At 43.8% G+C, this 19,401-nt stretch overlaps 1 protein-coding gene across 1 annotated transcript; it reads left to right on the top strand.

Annotated features, from left to right (window-relative positions):
• The first annotated feature begins 953 nt into the window (after positions 1 to 953).
• Positions 954 to 18,920, top strand: LOC139534891 (splicing factor 3B subunit 2-like). The gene is made up of 22 exons (XM_071334423.1): positions 954 to 1,112; positions 2,376 to 2,422; positions 2,516 to 2,593; positions 2,851 to 3,078; positions 3,276 to 3,338; positions 3,614 to 3,737; positions 9,216 to 9,337; positions 9,615 to 9,723; positions 10,007 to 10,113; positions 10,400 to 10,600; positions 10,839 to 10,955; positions 11,238 to 11,318; positions 13,153 to 13,380; positions 14,394 to 14,543; positions 15,756 to 15,845; positions 16,059 to 16,166; positions 16,305 to 16,412; positions 16,603 to 16,745; positions 16,948 to 17,049; positions 17,174 to 17,273; positions 17,572 to 17,763; positions 18,389 to 18,920. The coding sequence occupies exons 1-22, from the start codon at positions 983 to 985 to the stop codon at positions 18,458 to 18,460; spliced, it is 2,700 nt and encodes an 899-aa protein (XP_071190524.1). The 5' UTR covers positions 954 to 982; the 3' UTR covers positions 18,461 to 18,920.
• The last annotated feature ends 481 nt before the right edge of the window (positions 18,921 to 19,401 follow it).

Consider the following 19,401-nt stretch of genomic DNA (forward strand, 5'->3'; position numbering starts at 1 on the left):
TTTGTCTGGAGTAGGATTAGATAGGGTAAATAGTGGAATGGGGTGATGTTGTTTTTGATTTTTTTTAGGGCTAATAGTTGGCAGGGTATTTTTCCTTTTCCCCAATTTTATAGTACCGTATCACAAATAATTTAATGTATGTAGGTAGGCTGTGAATGGCCTCACAATCCAGTAGAGTAGGTGGTGGTGTATGCACCTTAAAATTGGACGCGATCCGTCAACAATCCCAAAGAAGCCAAATTGAGCTCAGTACCGCATCGCCTTGCGCCTCTCAAATTTTGTACAAATGCGGAGGGCTCCATATAGCTCCGCATTGACATGATTGGTTGACGGTAGGTGAGGGCGGGAGGTCCTGTATAAACGCAAACTGACTTCTTTAACAACTTGCTTCACAACAGCTCTGCGCTGCTCAGCGAAGCACAAGAAGTATGAATGTCCTGACATCTGCAGAGGCAGTATCACCATAACACTTACAAAAAAAGATTGCAGTTTTGAAACTGCAGTAAAAGTCCAGTAACTGCAGTCGACTGTGGTATTTTGGACGCAGTAATTGCAGTTATACTCCATTGACTGAAATCTTTTTTTCGTAAGGGAAATGCTGCAAGGCCCATGCAGGTGACAGATTGACCATACAGCGCCTTGTATGGAGCTCAATTTGGCCTCTGCAGGCCTCTGGAGGCTCCACAATTGTGTCACACCATCCATACAGCGCCTCTGACCACATTTCTCGGATCAAGCATAAATTGCCTCTTACTTCACATTGGCATGTCAATTTGGCAATGAATCAGGATTGTGTTTTTCTTATTTAAATACTGCGACCTAGTGGTTGTAATTTGGAAACTCATGGATAATATTATTCCTCCTACAACAAACTACATTACCCAGAATTCTCCAACTGCTTTTTCCTGTTTCCCCATCGTTCTTTGCGAGATTTGTCAGGTTTTCGTGTCTGTTGGGTCCCATTGCTCAGTAGAATTTCAACATGGCTTCCGACGGACCGCCGGGGACTGAACCCATGCCTTCCGACTTGGGGAGCTCTGTAGCGGCCCTGAATACATGGAGCAATCCGGAGCTTCAAGCCAAGCTAGGCGAGCTAGGCGCACCCAACATGGGTATGATTAGAAGCCGATGAGAATTGAATTGAATGAATTGTGTAGCAGTAGCTAGCCGCTAACATGCTATCCATACATATGTACTTCCGCGGCAAAGTTAGCTAGCAGGCCCTCATGGAAGTAATGGAGAGTGCAAACTAACGTTATCATAACTCGCTCGCTATCTACACAAACAATACATATTAGCTACAAGTTCATGTTTAACACCTCTACGCATAGTATTTTGCTTAACGTTAGTGAGTCATCATGGTTGATAGCTAACAGCTAATCTTAACTTGCTGTTTTGGTTGGGTGTTTGTTTGATAAAAGGCGCTGCATGGTCAATCTGTTTGCATTGGCTGTACAGCATTTAAAGCCAATTTATGCTTGATCCAAGGCGCCTTAAGGATAGTGTGACGCAATAGCGAAGCCTCCAGAGGCATGCAGAGCTCAGTATTGCATTGCCCCTCTCAAAATTTGTAATGATGTGGATGGCTCAATATAGGTCCGGCATTGACATGATTTGTTGAGGGTAGGTGAGGGCGGGAGGTCCTGTATAAACATAAACTCACTTCCCTGACAACTTTCTTCACAACAGCTCTGCACTGCTCAGCGAAGTGCCTAGACGTATGAGTTCCCTGACTTCTGTAAAGGCTGTATCACTGTAAATGCTGCACGGCCAATGCAAATATCGGATTGACCATGCAGCAGCGCAGAGCTGTTGTGAAGGAAGTTGTCAATGTTTGTGTTTATACAATACCTACGGTCAACCAATCAGGTCAATTCAGAGCTATATTGAGCCCGCCGCATATTTACAAAATTTGGTCTCCTGAGGCTACGCATTTGCGTCTCATCATCCATTCGGCACCCCCGACCACAGCCGCGGGAAGAAGGGCTGCTAAGGTACAGCACCCCCTGAAAAAACGGAATAAAAAAAAATATAAAACGGGTAGAAATATATTCTTCCACAAAAGTATTACACTGGGCCTTTAATAGTCCTATATTATAGGACCGATATAGCCATCTGCAGCACTGGTGGAAATGTCCTCCCTCTAAGAATTTTTTTTGCAGCACCCCCAAACCTTCCAACCACATTTTCGGATCAAGGATAAATGATCTAATAGCAAGTCATGCATGCTCCGATGCTTTCCACAAAGTGGCTGATTTAACTACATAGCAATATAAATGAACCTTTCACTCCATCCATTTGTAATGAAATCGTTGTTGTTGTCCCAGCTGTATTGTTCATTGTTGGTTTACAGTTGTCTTTTCCTCCTTCCTTAGGCCCCAGAGAGGAGATGCTGGACAGGCTCAAGGGATACATGATGCAGGTCAGTGTGTGCGATTGAGGGGGAGAGTGTATTGCGTCTGATGCGTTTATCTGATCCATTTATCTTTGTGTGCATCTGTGTTTTTCCACTCAGACTGGAATGATGCTCAACAAGCCCAACCAAGGGGGTGATGACAAACCTATGACCCCGCAGGCCAACCGACCCTATAAGGTTTTTAGACAGTCCAATCTAATTCCTCTCATTCTTACATTTCATCACTGTGATTATTTAGCCATACACTCTGCAGCGTGTCATCAATCTGTCATGAACAGGACCAGGAGTTCTACCTTTACCATGTGACCTGACCAGTAAAAACTAAGGGGAGTTTTCCTGGTTAGGTCACATTGTGCCGGAAGAACTACTTACCCAAATCAAAAACAACCTTAGCAACAACCACCCTTCCCTCCTCCTCTACCTTTGTCCCCCAGATGCCAGGCATCCCCCCCATGCCCCCGATGCCCATGCCGCCCATGCCACCTGGTATGGGTATGCTCCAGGCGATGAGCATGATGGCGGGTGGACCCCCTCCACCAGGGATGCATATGGGAATGGAGCCTCCAGGCATGCCCCCCGGCCTCTCCCAGGAGGACCAGCTGAAGATGGTGCAGCAGAGGGCCGCCATGATGATGCAGCATGAGGAGAGGGCCAAGCAGCAGGTAAGACCAAACCACCGGAGAGGGTTTTCTCTAGGCCCCTGAGTTTTACCTGGCTAGGAAATACACTAGGCCCTAGTTGTAAGGTAGTCTGTCTTCTCTTGCGATGGGAAGGAAGCAGTGGCTGTAGAGGGGTTCTGGTATGATGTTCAGTTGGTGATGAATAGTTTTAAAAGTTGACATTTTGTGTGTGTGTTCAGGGGGATTCCCGTGCTATGGAAGAGCACATGAAGGAGCAGGAGCTTCTGGAGCAGCAGAAGAGGGTGAGGACTGGAGGCTGTTCATGTCTTTCTCCCATCTAAATGATTTTGTTGTAATTTATTAATAGTTTTGTTTCACAACCAATCACATAGTAATGGTACAGTCCCTTTACTTGCTTGAAATATGTCACATCTTCTAATTCTTGCTCTTCCCTACCGCTTTTCCCTTCATCCATCTCTCTTCTCCCTTCTCGCTCTTCTTTCCTTCCTTCCCTCCCTCCTCTCTTCCTTCCCTGTTCTCTTACTTCCCTCCTCCTCATATCTCCTCTCTCTGTCAGGCGGCAGTGATGATGGAGCATGAGAGGCAGCAAGAGCTCGCTAAGATGCAGCATGGAGGACCAGGGCCCAGGATGTCTGACCCGGGGCCACGGCCCCCTGGCATGATGCCCCCCATGATGAGAGGTCAGTAGTGCACACCGCTAGAGAACGACTGGTAATTGGTCGGGACGATATTAGCCCTTAGTTATCGGCTATCGGTCCTTGAGTATCGGCATAGCCGATTTTCCCCTTTATAGCACGTTAACACACTTGCCTCTCGTGTGAAACTCCTGCAATCCGGCTCCACTGCTAATTAGTTAGCCTGTCCTTGAGGAACCTCTGGGCTGCTTGCTAGCTACCCACTCTAGGCCTTTCATGCTGCATATACATTTTGCACACTTTAATAATGCCACACGGAATGTAGACATTTCTAAGGTGATAATTGATTAACTGTTAGGCAAGACAATGTCCATACAGGCTGCAGCACTTACAAAGCAACCAGGGGTTTCCTGTAGAAGAAAATAAATTGATTGCGATATAATGCTTTTTATTCATTGATGGTGTGCTCCAACTTCAAAGTCAAATATACTTCATAGGTTAATAAATCCTCAAGCTGCTTGGAAATTAAGTGTTTCTGTTTTTACCCACGCAAAAGACTCAAGGTCCTTCAGATAAGTGTACCCCGGCTGGGCAAAATTGGCGACGGTCGTGTTGATTATCTCTGTGTTCAGTGTGCCCACCGAGGGTATTCTCTCTCCAAAACAGTAAAGACTGCCTCAAGATCTCGCTTTTTTGAGGAGAAAGTAACGAGGCTGATGCACATCGCAAGCTGCTCCGAGGAGTTGGACAGTTTTGACTTCCCAACAGCAGCGGCTCACTTTGAGCACGTCAAGGTCCACCGCAAACACAAATAAATTAGAGGCAAATTGTGTTCGTCAGGCCCAGTCCTAACAGTTCTGCTGCCGCCCTAGGCAAGATCAACATATCCTGCCCTTGTGTCATGTATAGTATACAGATTTGGAATGGATTGAGAGAGGAGAGTAATTATGTGTAGGCTTATCATATGAAATTGGTGCATTTCATTTGAGCTTATTCAGTAGCTCTTGGAAACGAAACATCGTTGCCAAATATTCACATCGGAGAGTTGCAATCATTAGTCGGCCGACGGCATATAGTAGGAAACAGAGTTGTTTATCAATAAGCCACGTATATCACACATGACGAGTCACGACCCCACGATAGTTCAAATTATAACATAACATTTCTTAACATCCGGTAGAAGTGTAAAAAGAGATATCATTTTAGTTATGGTAACCGGTGCTTTCATAAATGCATGGCGCGGGCCTTGTTTTACAGGACCATTGTAAAATAAGCTTTCTCTCCATGAGCCAGCCTTAACGAATGTTGTTTATTTACATATCGGATTTGATTGTCCAATATCAGTTTGTTAATTTCTTCATTTTGTGGCCTCCTAGAGTGGCCTCTTTGGCATCGGGAGTGGGGCGGGCTAGCCCTGGTGTTCATAGACTGCCATGTTGTGTTATTTATTAGGCCTAATTAAAATGCTCAGGCCTGGATTGTATTTTAAAACAGCTGTGTTTTGTTATTTATTAATAACAAATATTCATACAAATAGTCTGTAGGACAGGTCGTTCGCAAGTTATATTATACACATTATTATATTTAGAAATTTTATTACAGTGTAGGCGGCTTGTTCTTCTAGGCGTAATGTTTTAAAAAAATGTATATATATTCATTTATGATTTACAGCAGGGAGGAAGACGCAATGGGCAATGTTTTGCTGTTCAATAAAACCTGTCATGTTGGTATAAGAACATCGTTCTACTTTGTTATATTACCTTTACAGGCACATTTATATTCTGTTAAGATGAATTACAATCATCTAAGTGTGATTTTGATCGCCGTGGGAGGACACCCTAATGCGTTACTGTTCAAAAAATTACAATCTTTCCGGTCACACTGTCCGGCGGCGAATTTTTACGAAAACCCTGAAAGCAACATACCAGTAGCTAGCTAGGTAAACAACATTCAGCACAGAGCTAACTTTTGCTAGCTAATCAAATCAAATTTTATTAGTCACATGCGCCGAATACAACAGGTGTAGTAGACCTTAGTGAAATGCTTACTTACAAGCCCCTAACCAACAGTGCAGTTTCAACAACAAAAATATGGCTAAGAATAAGAGATAAAAGTAACAAGTAATTAAAGAGCAGCATTAAAAAATAACAATATATAAAGGGGGGTGCCGGTGCAGAGTCAATGTGAGGGGGCACCGGTCAGTTGAGGTAGTATGTACATGTAGGTAGAGTTATTAAAGTGACTATGCATAGATGACAACAGAGAGTGGCAGTGGGGGGGGGATATTTTGGGTAGCCATTTGACTAGATGTTCGGGAATCTTATGGCTTGGGGGTAGAAGCCTCTTGGGCCTAGACTTGGTGCTCTGGTACCGCTTGCCGTGCGTTAGCAGAGAGAACAGTCTATGACTTGGATGGCTGGAGTCTTTGACCATTTCTAGGGCCTTCCTCTGACACCGCCTGGTATAGAGGTCCTGGATGGCAGGAAGCTTGGCCCCAGTGATGTACTGGGCCGTTCGCACTACCCTCTGTAGTGCCATGTGGTCGGAGGCCGAGCAGTTGCCATACCAGGCAGTGATGCAACCAGTCAGGATGCTCTCGATGGTGCAGCTGTAGAACCTTTTGAGGATCTGAGGACCCATGCCAAATCTTTTCAGTCTCCTGAGGGGGAATAGGTTTTGTCGTGCCCGCTTCACGACTGTCTTGGTGTGCTTGGACCATGTTAGTTTGTTGATGATGTGGACACCAAGGAACTTGAAGCTCTCCACCTGCTCCACTGCAGCCCCGTCGATGAGAGTGGGATGCTAGCTAACGTCAATTCACTACACTAACTTTATTTGTGATTGATAATATGCAAACCCTAACGCAAGGTATGCTAACTTTAAAGCTGTGTTTGTGCTGAGCGATTAACAAAAATGAAAGTTATTTTTCAGTTTAAAAAAACGAATTGCGTCGTCGGTTCAATTATTTGAATTCCATTTAGTTCGTTTTTTCTTCTTCTGTGAGCTCAATGTGCGCATTGCACAGTTTCTCTAGAGATAAATCATATCCAGCCTGAACTGTGTGATGTAGTTGAGAGTTGTAGTTTCCAATAGGACAATATTCTACATAGCCTATGCCATAAAATGTGGTAATTAACTACAATGATCATAATCCATTGCACATCTCTATTGAACAAAAATATAAACGCATCATTCAACAAGTTCAGTGATTTTACAGTTACAGTTCATATGAGAAAATCAGTCAATTGAAATAAATTAATTTGGCCCTAATCTATGGATTTCACCTGCCTGGGAATACAGATATGCATCACAGTGGGCCTCAGGATCTCGTCACGATATTTTTGTGCATTCAAATTGCCATCAATAAAATGCAATTGTGTTCGTTGTCCATAGTTTATGCCTGCCCATACCATAACCCCACCACCACCATAGGGCACTCTGTTCACAACATTAACATCAGAAAACCGCTCGCCCACACGACGCCATACAAGTGGTCTGCGGTTGTGAGGCCAGTTGCACGTACTGCGAAATTCTCTAAAACAACGTTGGTGGCGGCTTATGGTAGAGAAATTAACATTCAATTCTCTGGCAACATCTCTGGTAGACATTCCTGCAGTCAGCATGCCAATTGTACGCTCCCGCAACTTGAGACATCTGTGGCATTGTGTTTGTGTAACAAAACTGCACATTTTAGAGTGGCATTTAATGTCCCCAGCACAAGGTTATCATGCTGTTTAGTCATCTTCTTGATATATCTCACCTGTCAGATGGATGAATTATCTTGCCAAAGAAGAAATGCTCACTGACAGGGATTATTAATTGTTCAGCACTACCAAAAATGTTAATTCAGTCAGTTAGCTAAATGACTTGTCTTTCCCTTGCTGAGCCGACCTGCCCGAGCCGAACTGCCTGACTACATGCAGAATGTGACCGGAGTTGAGCATCGGAAATCCCGTTCACATCCTTTCCAAGGAGCCAGACAAGTAGCCTAAGAAGGAAAATGTATTATTTAGGCTATATTATTAGCCTATTTCAAGGCTATGGCCTACAAATTAATAAATTGTGAAGCATTTACGAGTGCGACACATTACGCTGGCAGGAACATTACGCGTTCAGCATTTAAACATTTAATTGTTTAATACAAGTTTGGCCTGAGTCTGTGGCTTCAGGACCTGTGATGGTGCCTGGAGAGTAGGCCAGTAGCGGAGAATACCCTCTCCGCGATTGCAGAGCCACGGGATGCTAAACACCCTTCGGTCCACTCTTGCCAGGCTGGGCAGGGATGATGCGTTTTTCTTTATGTAGGCGTAAAGGTTTTTAGGAAAAATAATCCTATCAAAAGAGAAAGCCTCTTGAAAGATGTATTATGTTAGGCCTATTGAGCCAAAATCAATGATAGCCTATTGTATAGATAATAGAACAAACATGAAGGAAACTTTTAAGAGATCAGATTTTTTGTTTATGAATACTTAAATACAATGGCACACTTAGCTAGCTACCCATCTCGTTCCTTTCTGTTAGCATGTGCATGTAATACATCATCATGCTTTCGGGGTCTTTTCAGATTCCACAATGATTCTTTCGTTTTGGACACTACATCACCGTACTCCCTCTTGCTCTTGGTCCTCATCTTTGTGAGTCACCTTGATTTTGCACCTGTGTTTTTTCAGTTTCTTTATGAAAATATTTAGCAAACTCCATGACCGTAGCTGAAAGCAAGGGGCTATAGCAGGACACAAGTAGACTACAAATGCATGTCCTGATCTCGTGAAATAAGTTGTACTGGAGCGGGCAAGAAGGCCGTTGCTCCAGCCTTTGGGAAACTCGCTCTCCGCTCCAGTCAAATTCGGCAAGCTCCTCTCTAGGTTCTGCTCACATACTTTGGTTACATGACAAAGGAGTGGTGTCATGTCTCTTTAAGAGACAACACATTTATTTTTTATTAAAAAGACAAAGGGCTACTTCTATAAAAAAAAAATGTGTTGATCAGTAGGCCTAACGTGGTCTCAAATGAAAGGGCAACAGATTGTCTTCTGTTGCCCCATAGACTATTGAAACAGGCCCAAAAGAGTCAATAAATCAATCCATGAAGACAGTCCTCTTAAATATGAATTCACCTGTATTGTGAGTAGGCCTATGCAATCTTGCTTCACCCAGTTTATCAAGAAATGTACCATTATGTTAAGTAGTTATATTGTTAAAAACAAAGTCAAATTGATTGTATGCTTGTATTACTGATTTGTTGAAGCCATATATGGCTTTCTATGGGAACATTTATTATTAAAATGTTCAAATGTAATTATATGTATGATCCCCATAAAATATTGGCAATTTTTCTCCATAGCGGCCCTTCAAAACCCATATCGGTCGTTTCCTACAGAAGATTATAACAAGCGTTTCTTATTGGACAGATAGTCCCTCCCTGTTTCTGTCCATTTTCTTCTGTTTCGTGCTTACATAACACGACGGCGGTACATCAACATTGTTGGTGTAAATCAAAATGTGGGTCTTGTTGTGTTGTAGGTATGAACCCACCCCCTCCTGGAATAAATACTGGTGGAATGAACCCACCCCCTCCTGGTATGTCCATGATGCATACCCAGAGACACAGAGTTCCCCCACCGCCAGGAGAGGACGCCAGAGAGGTACGACTCAACGTCAAACTAATAGACATTTTCCTTGTAAATATTGTTTGTCGTAGTCTACTTTGTGCTCTTAAACGTAAGGGACGAATACTTAACACCCATGTAAATTGAACGGGATGCTTGCAACTTAAGTTTTCATTTAGCGAGTTATCTCGGGTAAGAATTCAGCTGCTGTAGAAGTCTGCTCGGTGTAAGATTTAGAAGAAATTGATTTGCGATATGTTTAGGATCTGGAGACACCCGACCTAAGAAAATCTAGTGTGCGTGTGTTTAACAGGTGTGGCAGGGAGAGGAGGTGGGCATTGGCCCTAAGATCCCCCAGGCCCTGGAGAAGATTCTACAGCTAAAGGAGATCAGACAGGAGCAGCTAAGCACCGCCCCCGCAGGTCAGAACAGGGAACTACACACTGGAGTTGGATTATGCATAAATCCTTAAACAAATGGCAAAATCATGACTTAAACAAATAAAGTAAGCTAACTCTATTTAGAAAATATATTTCTCGAATGCTTCTTCATATCTTTCAGTAAGTTAGCATCAACCAAACCTCTAACTCTGATGGTATCTTTCTATTCTAAGTACTGCAGTCCTAGTTCTTGTTATCTGGCTTCAGAGCCTTGTAGGAGCTTGAACTGGTCAGTGAATGTTCTGTGTTTTCTATCCTGTTCCAGAAGAAGAAGAAGAGGAGGAGGAGAGCCAGGAGATGGAGATGCACAACTCCTCCGCCCCCGTCCTGTCTGAGACGGAAGAGGATGACGGTTCTCTCTCCAAGAAAGACGTGAGTATTGTTCTCATTCACAACTTCTCGCCTGCGGTCTGTGGGTGAATCTCAATTGTATTTTCTTGATTCCTCGCGTCCTCTCCTTGCCTCCTTTTCAGAAGGCAACAGAGGGGAAGAACCTTGGAGCTTCTCCAATGCGAATTCAGAAGGATGCGACTCGGCAGGGAATTTAACTCACAACCGTAGAATTTTAGGGCGGACACTCTAACCACAAGGCCACTGAGTTGGTGTGCGGATTAAGAAATGGTGCCATTTCCTGACATTTTCTCTCTTCCCTTCTCAGAAAAACCGCAAGCGCAGGAACCGCAAGAAGAAGAACAAGAAGAGGCGTGTGCAGGAAAAGAGGGAGCAGGCGGTGGAGAAGAAAGAGGAGGATGGAGGGAAGGAGACAGAGCAAGAGGTGGAGATCGAGTACGTCACTGAGGAACCGGAGATCTACGATCCTAACTTCATCTTCTTCAAGAGGATCTTTGAGGCCTTCAAGGTGAGAGCCTGCTCCTTTTTGATCATTTGTTTAATTAACAAATGATCAGTCAAAACATCCTACAGATTTGTCCACAATCTTCTTGACCTTATTATTTACCGTTTTGATGACCACTTATGAAATAAAATATATTGGTGTTCAATTTGGATATTGGTTTTCTGTTTGAGTGTTTAGTAAATTTCTTCACTTAACTGGCTTTGTCTCCGTCCCTCTCACTGTTTTTTTTCCCATCCCTCAGCTGACTGACGATGTGAAGAAAGAGAAAGAGAAGGAGCCGGAGAAAAAGGAGGCTCCTACCATGTTTAAGAAGAAGGGGTTCGAGGAGGAGACAAAAGACAGCGATGACAGTGATGATGTTAGTATTCATCTATCCTATGTTTTCTTCATTCCTTTGCTTGGATGAAGAAGACAAATTCTCGAGCAGGACTGTTCAGTGTCTCAATTATCTAGCCTACTGCCCTAAGTAGTGCACTTTCAGGGAGAAAGTTAGAGGATTGGGACATGGGGATAGTGTCTTCCTGTGCATTGTTGTCCATGTTGTCAATTACTCCTTCTTTGGGACTGTTGACCATGGAAGTCCTCTTTACTCCTCTTTCTCCATCTCTTGATCTCTCTCCATCTCTCTCTCTGTGTACAGGAGATCAGAACAGATGTTCCCAAGCTGTCTAAGAAGAAGCTGAGAAGGATGAACAGACTGACTGTGGCTGAACTCAAACAGGTAAACCACTTTCTTATTACATAGTCGTTATATAAGATCTAGCTGGTGTCATTAATGCTGTGTATCATTAATGTTATAAGTGCTGACTATATATATATATATATATATACACACACACACACACACACACACACACACACACACACACACACACACACACACACACACACACACACACACACACAGTCAAAAGTTTGGACACACCTACTCATTCAAGGGTTTTTCTTTATTTTTTACAGTTTTCTACATTGTAGAATAATAGTGAAGATATCAAAAACTATGAAATAACACATGGAATCATATAGTAACCAAAAAAGTGTTAAACAAATCAAAATATATTTTATATTTGAGATTCTTCAAAGTAGCCAGCCTTTGCCTTGATGACAGCTTTGCATACTCTTGGCATTCTCTCAACCAGCTTCATGAGGTAGTCACCTGGAATGCATTTTAATTAGCAGGTGTGCCTTGTTAAAAGTTAATTTGTGGATTTTCTTTCCTTCCATCTTAATGCATTTGTTCCAATCAGTTGTTGTGACAAGGTAGGGTTGGTATACAGAAGATAGCCCTATTTGGTAAAATACCAAGTCCATATTATGGCAAGAACAGTTCAAATAAGCAAAGAGAAACGACAGTCCATCATTACTTTAAGACATGAAGGTAATTCAATCCGGAAAATTTCAAGAACTTCCGTAGTCGCCTCTTCACTGTTAACGTTTGACTATTTAATGAAGCTGCCAGTTGAGGACTTGTGAGGCGTCTGTTTCTTAAACTGTTTCTTAAACTAGACACTCTAATGTACCTGTCCTGACAGGTGTGGCATATCAAGAAGCTGATTAAACAGCATGGTCATTACAAAGGTGCACCTTGTGCTGGGACAATAACAGCACTCTAAAATGTGCAGTTTTGTCACACAACACAATGCCACAGATATCACAAGATTTGAGGGAGCATTCAATTGGCATGCTGACTGCAGGAATGTCCACCAAAGCTGTTGTCAGATCATTTATTGTTCATTTCTCTTCCATAAGCCGCCTCCAACGTCGTTTTAGATCATATTGAAGTACGTCCAACCGGCCTCACAACCGCAGACCATTTCTTTGGCGGTCGGCAACCAGATTTTATTAAAATAATTTTTTTTAACCTTTATTTAACTAGGCTTGGGGATTCGAACTTGCAACCTTTCGGTTACTAGTCCAACGCCTAGTGGTTAGAGCGTTGGACTAGTAACCGAAAGGTTGCAAGATCGAATCCTCGAGCTGACAAGGTAAAAATCTATCGTTCTGCCCCTGAACAAGGCAGTTAACCCACTGTTCCTAGCCGTCATTGAAAATAAGAATTTGTTCTTAACTGACTTGCCTAGTTAAATAAAGGTTAAATAAAAAATGTAAAATAAAAGTTGGTTGCCGACCACCATATAAAGTCCGAAGAAGACTGAAGGATGAGAGATTACTAGAATCTTACTAGGTTTACCCTTTTCTCTGTGGATTGTTGGAGTAGAGGACCTTGTGCATTTCAGGTGAAATAACAACCCAATGTTTATATCCCAGGACAAATTAGCTACAACTGCAAGCAAGCTACTGCAAGCTAGCTAAATGGACATGAATGTTTAATGCGTTTCGACCTGTCCCCAAATGTATATAGTTGGTTCAGAGTTAGTTTTGATATTTCAACCTGCGTGTCCTGATCGTGTCTGGTGTGGATGGACAAAATCAACATGCGAGCGATGGCGCATGCACGTCCCAGGTCTAGTCAGCATGTGACCTCCCAACTTTATTACCTTTCTTTTCCGCTCCCTTCTCTCCTGTCATCCCCCTCCCTCTCTCCTCCTCTCCAGTTGGTGGCGCGTCCTGACGTGGTGGAGATGCACGATGTGACGGCCCAGGAGCCCAAGCTGCTGGTACACCTGAAGGCAACCAGGAACACGGTCCCCGTCCCCCGACACTGGTGCTTCAAGAGGAAGTACCTCCAGGGCAAGAGGGGTATAGAGAAGCCCCCGTTTGAGCTGCCAGAGTTCATCAAGAGGACGGGCATCCAGGAGATGAGAGAGGCTCTGCAGGAGAAGGTGGGTGACTGGTTGGGGTTGAGTGGGTACAGGGGGCCACAAGCTGGTGGCAATATAAGTGGATCCATTTTGGGATGTACTCATGTTTGAATGCTTTCCTCTGAGGTAAACATGGATCCATCATGACTAGATAGGTGTAAGAATGTGGTTGGGGCATTGCTTTTATCTGTGATTACTTAGTACGGAAGGACCATGTATTTCGGGGATCATCAACTAGATTTTTATTGAGCGGATGGTCGGGGCCGGAACATAATTACAAATTTGTTGACTGCAAGAAGCACAGATATATAAAATTTGATTAAAACATAATAATTTCAAACCTTGCTTGCATTTGTATATGATCACGTAAAAAAAAAAACTTTTTCTGCACATCTAGGCATACCTCTTGAGCTGTCTGTATCCTCCTGACTGGTGGTTATTTATTTTTTAAGAAACTAAATCTGAATCTCTGCCAAAATCGGGGTAAAAGATTGAAAGGAATGTGAGTCTTATTCAGTACATTTAGTAATTGCTTGCTTTTCTAAAGTCTACCAACCTTGCCAGCAGGCATGCCAGCTAAGATAATTAGACAAGCTAGCTACTATAACTTGATTGATAGCCTGAAATGGCTTCTTGGTAACTAATTGAGGTTGAGAGATTGGGAACCTGTCTGGGCTAGCTAATACCTACTTCATAAAATTGCTAGGTGGCTAGTAGTATTACAGAAAAACAACAACAGGACAAATCTGATGGGGCACGTGCCGCGTTTGATCACATACAGTATATCTCTCTACTATACTTTGGAACAGATTTCCAAAATGAAAATCACTTGGAGCTGATTTGCTAGTGTTTTTACAGTCCCCCCTAAAAAGTAAAATAAACTCGAGGGGCCAAATAAAATCACCTGCGTGCCAAATTCGGCCCGCGGGCCTCCATTTGGGGAACCCTGATGTATTTCTATTGTAGTAGGACACAATCTAATGTGCATCTGTTTTATCCTGTGTAAACTCTTTAACACTGTTCCCTGTTCACAGGAGGATGCCAAGACCATGAAGACCAAGATGAGGGAGAAGGTTCGTCCCAAGATGGGCAAGATCGACATTGACTACCAGAAGCTCCACGACGCCTTCTTCAAGTGGCAGATGAAGCCTAAACTCTCCATCCATGGAGACCTCTACTACGAGGTAGATATACTACACCAAAAGTATGTGGACACCTGCTTGTCGAACATCTCATTCCAAAATCATGGGCATTAATATGGAGTTGGTCCCCCTTTGCTGCTATAACAGCCTCCACTCTTTTGGGAAGGCTTTCTACTAGATGTTGGAACACTGCTGCGGGGACTTGCTTCCATTCGGCCACAAGCATTAGTGAGGTCGGGCACTGATGTTGGGCGATTAGGCCTGGCTCGCAGTCTGCGTACCAATTCATCCCAATGGTGTTTGTCTAGAATGTCATTGTATGCTCTCACGTAAAGATTTCACTTCACTGGAACTAAGGAGCCGAGCCCAAACAATGGAAAACAGCCTCAGACCATTATTCCTCCTCCACCAAACTTTACAGTGGGCACAGGTAGCATTCCCAAGTTTTATTCGTTTTACATGTATAGACAGGTTGGTTGTTTAGCAACAAAACCGATGCGTGCACAACTATGGGGCAAAACACACAGGGTTGGCCTAGATTGTTGACAACATGTAAACTATGTTCTATGTTTATTGAAAACATAAATACATTTGCACAAAGAGCACTTCTTGTCTCAAATACATCATTACAGTTGTTGGTTAGCTAGCTAGCACATTTTTCCCATATTAGCATTGGCATGAAATCAGTCAAAACACCTCAAAACAAGACATGGTATCAAGAACAAGATGAAATGAGCTTTTATTTATTTATTATTTATTTAACCTTTATTTAACTAGGTAAGTCAGTTATGAACAAATTCTTATTTACAATGACGGCCTAGCTGAAACGAGTCACTTACGATTCCCCCGCATGGCAGTTTCTTATCATTGTTGGTAGCCATCTGGCCTTCCAGAATCATAACAACTCACGGACTTCTGCACCATTGAAGCATGCGCACCGGGTTTTTTTTTGTGACGTTGTCAGCTAACCCATCTCTTTCGACTATCCGGATATCCCCCAAAAATGTCATGATATTATTTCAAATTCACTTCCCTGGCACATGAATGTTATAAGCTTACCACTCGATTTATCATTATCACATACATTTAGGGAATTTATCGCGATATGGCATATTGTCCATATGGCCCAGCTCTCCTATGTGGTTGATTTTGGGTTTCCTTCAACAGTTCCTTGTTCTTGAACGAAATCCTGGTCGCCAGTGGACTGCTCTGGTAGGTTTCCGTTTCTCCCACTGACCTCTCTCTCTCTTTCAGGGTAAAGAGTTTGAGACGAGGCTGAAGGAGAAGAAACCAGGGGATCTGTCAGATGAACTGCGTATCGCTCTGGGCATGCCAGTTGGACCGGTGAGTAGATCTTCATCCTCGTCACCACCGCTACTTCGTGTTATTGTTATCGCGCCACTAACTTTATTGTTGCTGGACAGCTTTATAGTGATGCTTTGTTTGATTTTAACTAAAATAATTGTATTGATGATCATCGTCTTTTTGAGAGCAGAATGACACTGATACACAATAGTCTTGTCACTAAAATTGCTTCACCATCCCCTCTCTGTGTAGAACTCACACAAGGTGCCCCCGCCCTGGCTGATCGCCATGCAGAGATACGGCCCCCCTCCCTCCTATCCCAACCTCAAGATCCCCGGACTCAACTCGCCCATTCCGGAGGTAAAGCCCGACTTTAACACAGACACACTCTTTAACAATTTACCGACTTGTTACAAAAGTATTAACACTGTATTGAAATGTTGCAGTATCGTGAAGCTCATTACAGACGATTGACTCCCGCTCTCTCCCTCCTCTCAGAGCTGTTCGTTTGGTTACCATGCTGGTGGTTGGGGGAAGCCTCCTGTAGATGAGACAGGCAAGCCTCTGTACGGTGATGTGTTCGGGACTAACGCGGGAGACTTCCAGGTAAGATGCTCCTCATACACGGATGGATACCCTACAATCCTGCCTCATACCCCTAATATCTACCATACACCAAACTTCCCTACACTCACTACCACATATGCCTATATCATACAACCAGTCTGCTTTTAATCTATTGGTGTATTGACTGGTGTGTGTGTGTGTGTGTGTGTCTCTCTCTCTCTCTGTGTAGGCTAAGGCTGAGGAGGAGGAGGTGGATCGTACGCCGTGGGGAGAGCTGGAGCCTTCAGATGAGGAGTCTTCAGAGGAAGAGGAGGAAGATGAGAGCGACGAGGAGAAACCAGACGAAACCGGCTTCTTCACACCGGCAGACAGGTAGACATTCACATGTTGTTTCCCGGATGTTTTCAACACAACGTGTTGACATTGACTTGAAATGAACCAGTCTCTTTTTATACTGTTGGATCAATTGGATCTTTGATCGCACGGAATGACATGTGCATTTGGTTGACTTGAATACCTTGATCAGTGTTCCAACTCCAACCCTGTGTGTGTTTTGTATATGCCTCTCCCCCAGTGGTCTGATCACACCAGGAGGCTTCTCGTCAGTGCCTGCTGGTATGGAGACTCCAGAGCTCATCGAGCTGAGGAAGAAGAAGATTGAGGAGGCCATGGACGGGTGAGTGTGTGGCGGCCATACTTAAGCTGTGTGTGTATTCTCTATTGTGTGCGTTGTGCTACCTAGGCTGTGAGTGTGTGGGTTTGTATCTTCTCGCAATTTATTTCTGCGGAATTATGTGTAGGAATGAGACTCCTCAGCTGTTCACGGTGCTCCCAGAGAGGAGAACGGGCTCTGGAGGGGCAGCCATGATGGCGTCCACACACATCTACGACGTATCGGGGGTAAGAACCACGTCTGCGTTCATGCAAGTTTTGATACATATACTGTACACTAATGCTTTGCGTAGTCAACACATCTACATCCATCCTCAGGATCATACACACACACACACACACTACGACTGCGCCCGAATCAGCACCCGATCTATAGTGAACTACTTTCGGCCAGGTCTCCAAACCATTTGGACGCAGTCGTACCACACACACACACACACACACACTAGGGAATTAGGGTGCCACTGCCATTTCAGATTGTCTTTTGTTTGAACCCCCCTCTCGCTCTCTCTTTATCCCCCTCCAGGCGATGGCTGGTCGTAAGGCGGGTGGAGGCCAGGAGTCCCAGGGGGTGGAGGTAGCCCTGGCCCCAGAGGAGTTGGAGCTGGACCCAATGGCCATGACACAGAAGTACGAAGAGCACGTCAGGAACCAGGAGGCCCAGGTGGAGAAGGAGGACTTCAGCGACATGGTGGCCGAGCACGCCGCCAAACAGAAGGTGAGAGGTGGCAGCCAACTGCAGGCTAGCGTACTGGAAATCTTATTCTCGGTTTTCGAAATGTATTAGACCACTAGAGCCTTGCTGAGGTTAAGAGTGTTTGTATTACCAGTTTTCAGTTCAAAGGGAAGCAAAAACAAACACTAGATGGGAAGACTAGAGGGCCATTTTTATGATCTTTACTAGTATGAGTGATTTCAACACCTAAATCCCTATTACAACTTTAGCTCCAGGAATCCAATGTTTTTCAAATCTACTTTCATAATAACTAATATCGCAAGGTCTCGCTTTTTAAAAATGTTATCTCTATGCTTGTGAATATGGCCATCCTCCTGTAATATCAGTGTTTGAAAGGGGCCGTGCACATGCACAGCTATCTCCCTCCCTCCTTCCGCTCTCCCTCTTATCAGCCCTGTAGAGATAATATGTGTGCGTGCGGGTCGGAACCCCTCCTGCCTCATAACGGCTGTTCTGTACTCATTAGCACAGAGACCTATGTCAACATGTTGTGCCGGGATAGGTGGTTAGCAGAAGGGGGGAAAGTAGTGTTTTCACTGTTGTATGACAATATTGACGACCTATTTTTTTTCTCGCACTCTCATTTCTCTTTCTCTCTCTCCCACAGCAAAAGAAGAGGAAGGCCCAGCCCCAAGACACACGAAGTGGTGCCAAGAAATACAAAGAGTTCAAGTTTTAGACCAACAAAATCACACAGGGAGGAAATGGTAAGGGAAGAGAGGACAGGAAGAATGAGACTAACAGGGCTCAGATTTTAAACCATGAGGAACCAGACTGTTTCACTACCACAAAACCATCAATTATCACTGTTTTATTTTCCTTTAAATTATGATGTAAATAATTGTCTGGCGGTGTTGGGGTCAATTCCATTTCAATTCCAGTCAATTCATAAAGTAAACCAAATTCCATTTCCCAATGTTCCTTATTGAGCTTTGGAGATAATTGGAATTAGATGTTCAGTGTAATTCCTGAATTGAAATGAAATTGACCCCAAGACTGGTGTCCGGTAGAACCAATGCCAGGTCTCCTCCTCCGTATGCAGCATTTGTAAGACCCATCAATTCTATCCTGTGTGACTGTTATTTGTTCATGTAACTGCTTTTCTGTTTTTGTAAATAAACGACTCAATGCCAATCCAATCTATGGGTCCATATGGTTAATATTTTCAGGGTTTACTGTTTTTTCCTGGCCATGTGACCTGTCACCTGATCAGGAAAAGTCCTGTCTCTAGTTAGTGATCGCCAATAACAAGTCAAGACACGGTGCGGAAAAACTCTGGGCCCTACAATGCTATAGTCCTTACTTTAGTGATCTACACCTTTCTGTCAACGTACCTATGGCTATATGAAGTCAAACCTTGCATGTAAAACCATGAGCTGGTCTCATGCTTCGCCGATATACCCCCTGACCAAGTCATAAGGCTCTCTAGAGCCATGGCGCTGACTGACGTACTAACAAGGTGTAGTTCTAAACTCGTCCACCAAGGGCTGACAGAGGACCCAGTGTGACAAAGACACCTGACGTCTGAGAAACTTACCCTCATACGAACCATCCTGATCTCGCGAGCTTGCATTCCGTTTCGCCTAACAGAATGTAAGCTCGCGAGATCAGGACGATGCT

Source organism: Salvelinus alpinus, chromosome 11 (assembly GCF_045679555.1).
Source record: "Salvelinus alpinus chromosome 11, SLU_Salpinus.1, whole genome shotgun sequence".
NCBI lineage: Eukaryota > Metazoa > Chordata > Actinopteri > Salmoniformes > Salmonidae > Salvelinus > Salvelinus alpinus.

Excerpts from the sequence above, each read along its gene's own strand:
- LOC139534891 (XM_071334423.1), top strand. The coding sequence starts at position 983 with ATGGCTTCCGACGGACCGCCGGGGACTGAACCCATGCCTTCCGACTTG. Across the intron at positions 2,594-2,850 it reads AGGCCAACCGACCCTATAAG|ATGCCAGGCATCCCCCCCAT; the intron begins GTTTTTAGACAG and ends TTTGTCCCCCAG. Across the intron at positions 9,338-9,614 it reads CAGGAGAGGACGCCAGAGAG|GTGTGGCAGGGAGAGGAGGT; the intron begins GTACGACTCAAC and ends TGTGTTTAACAG.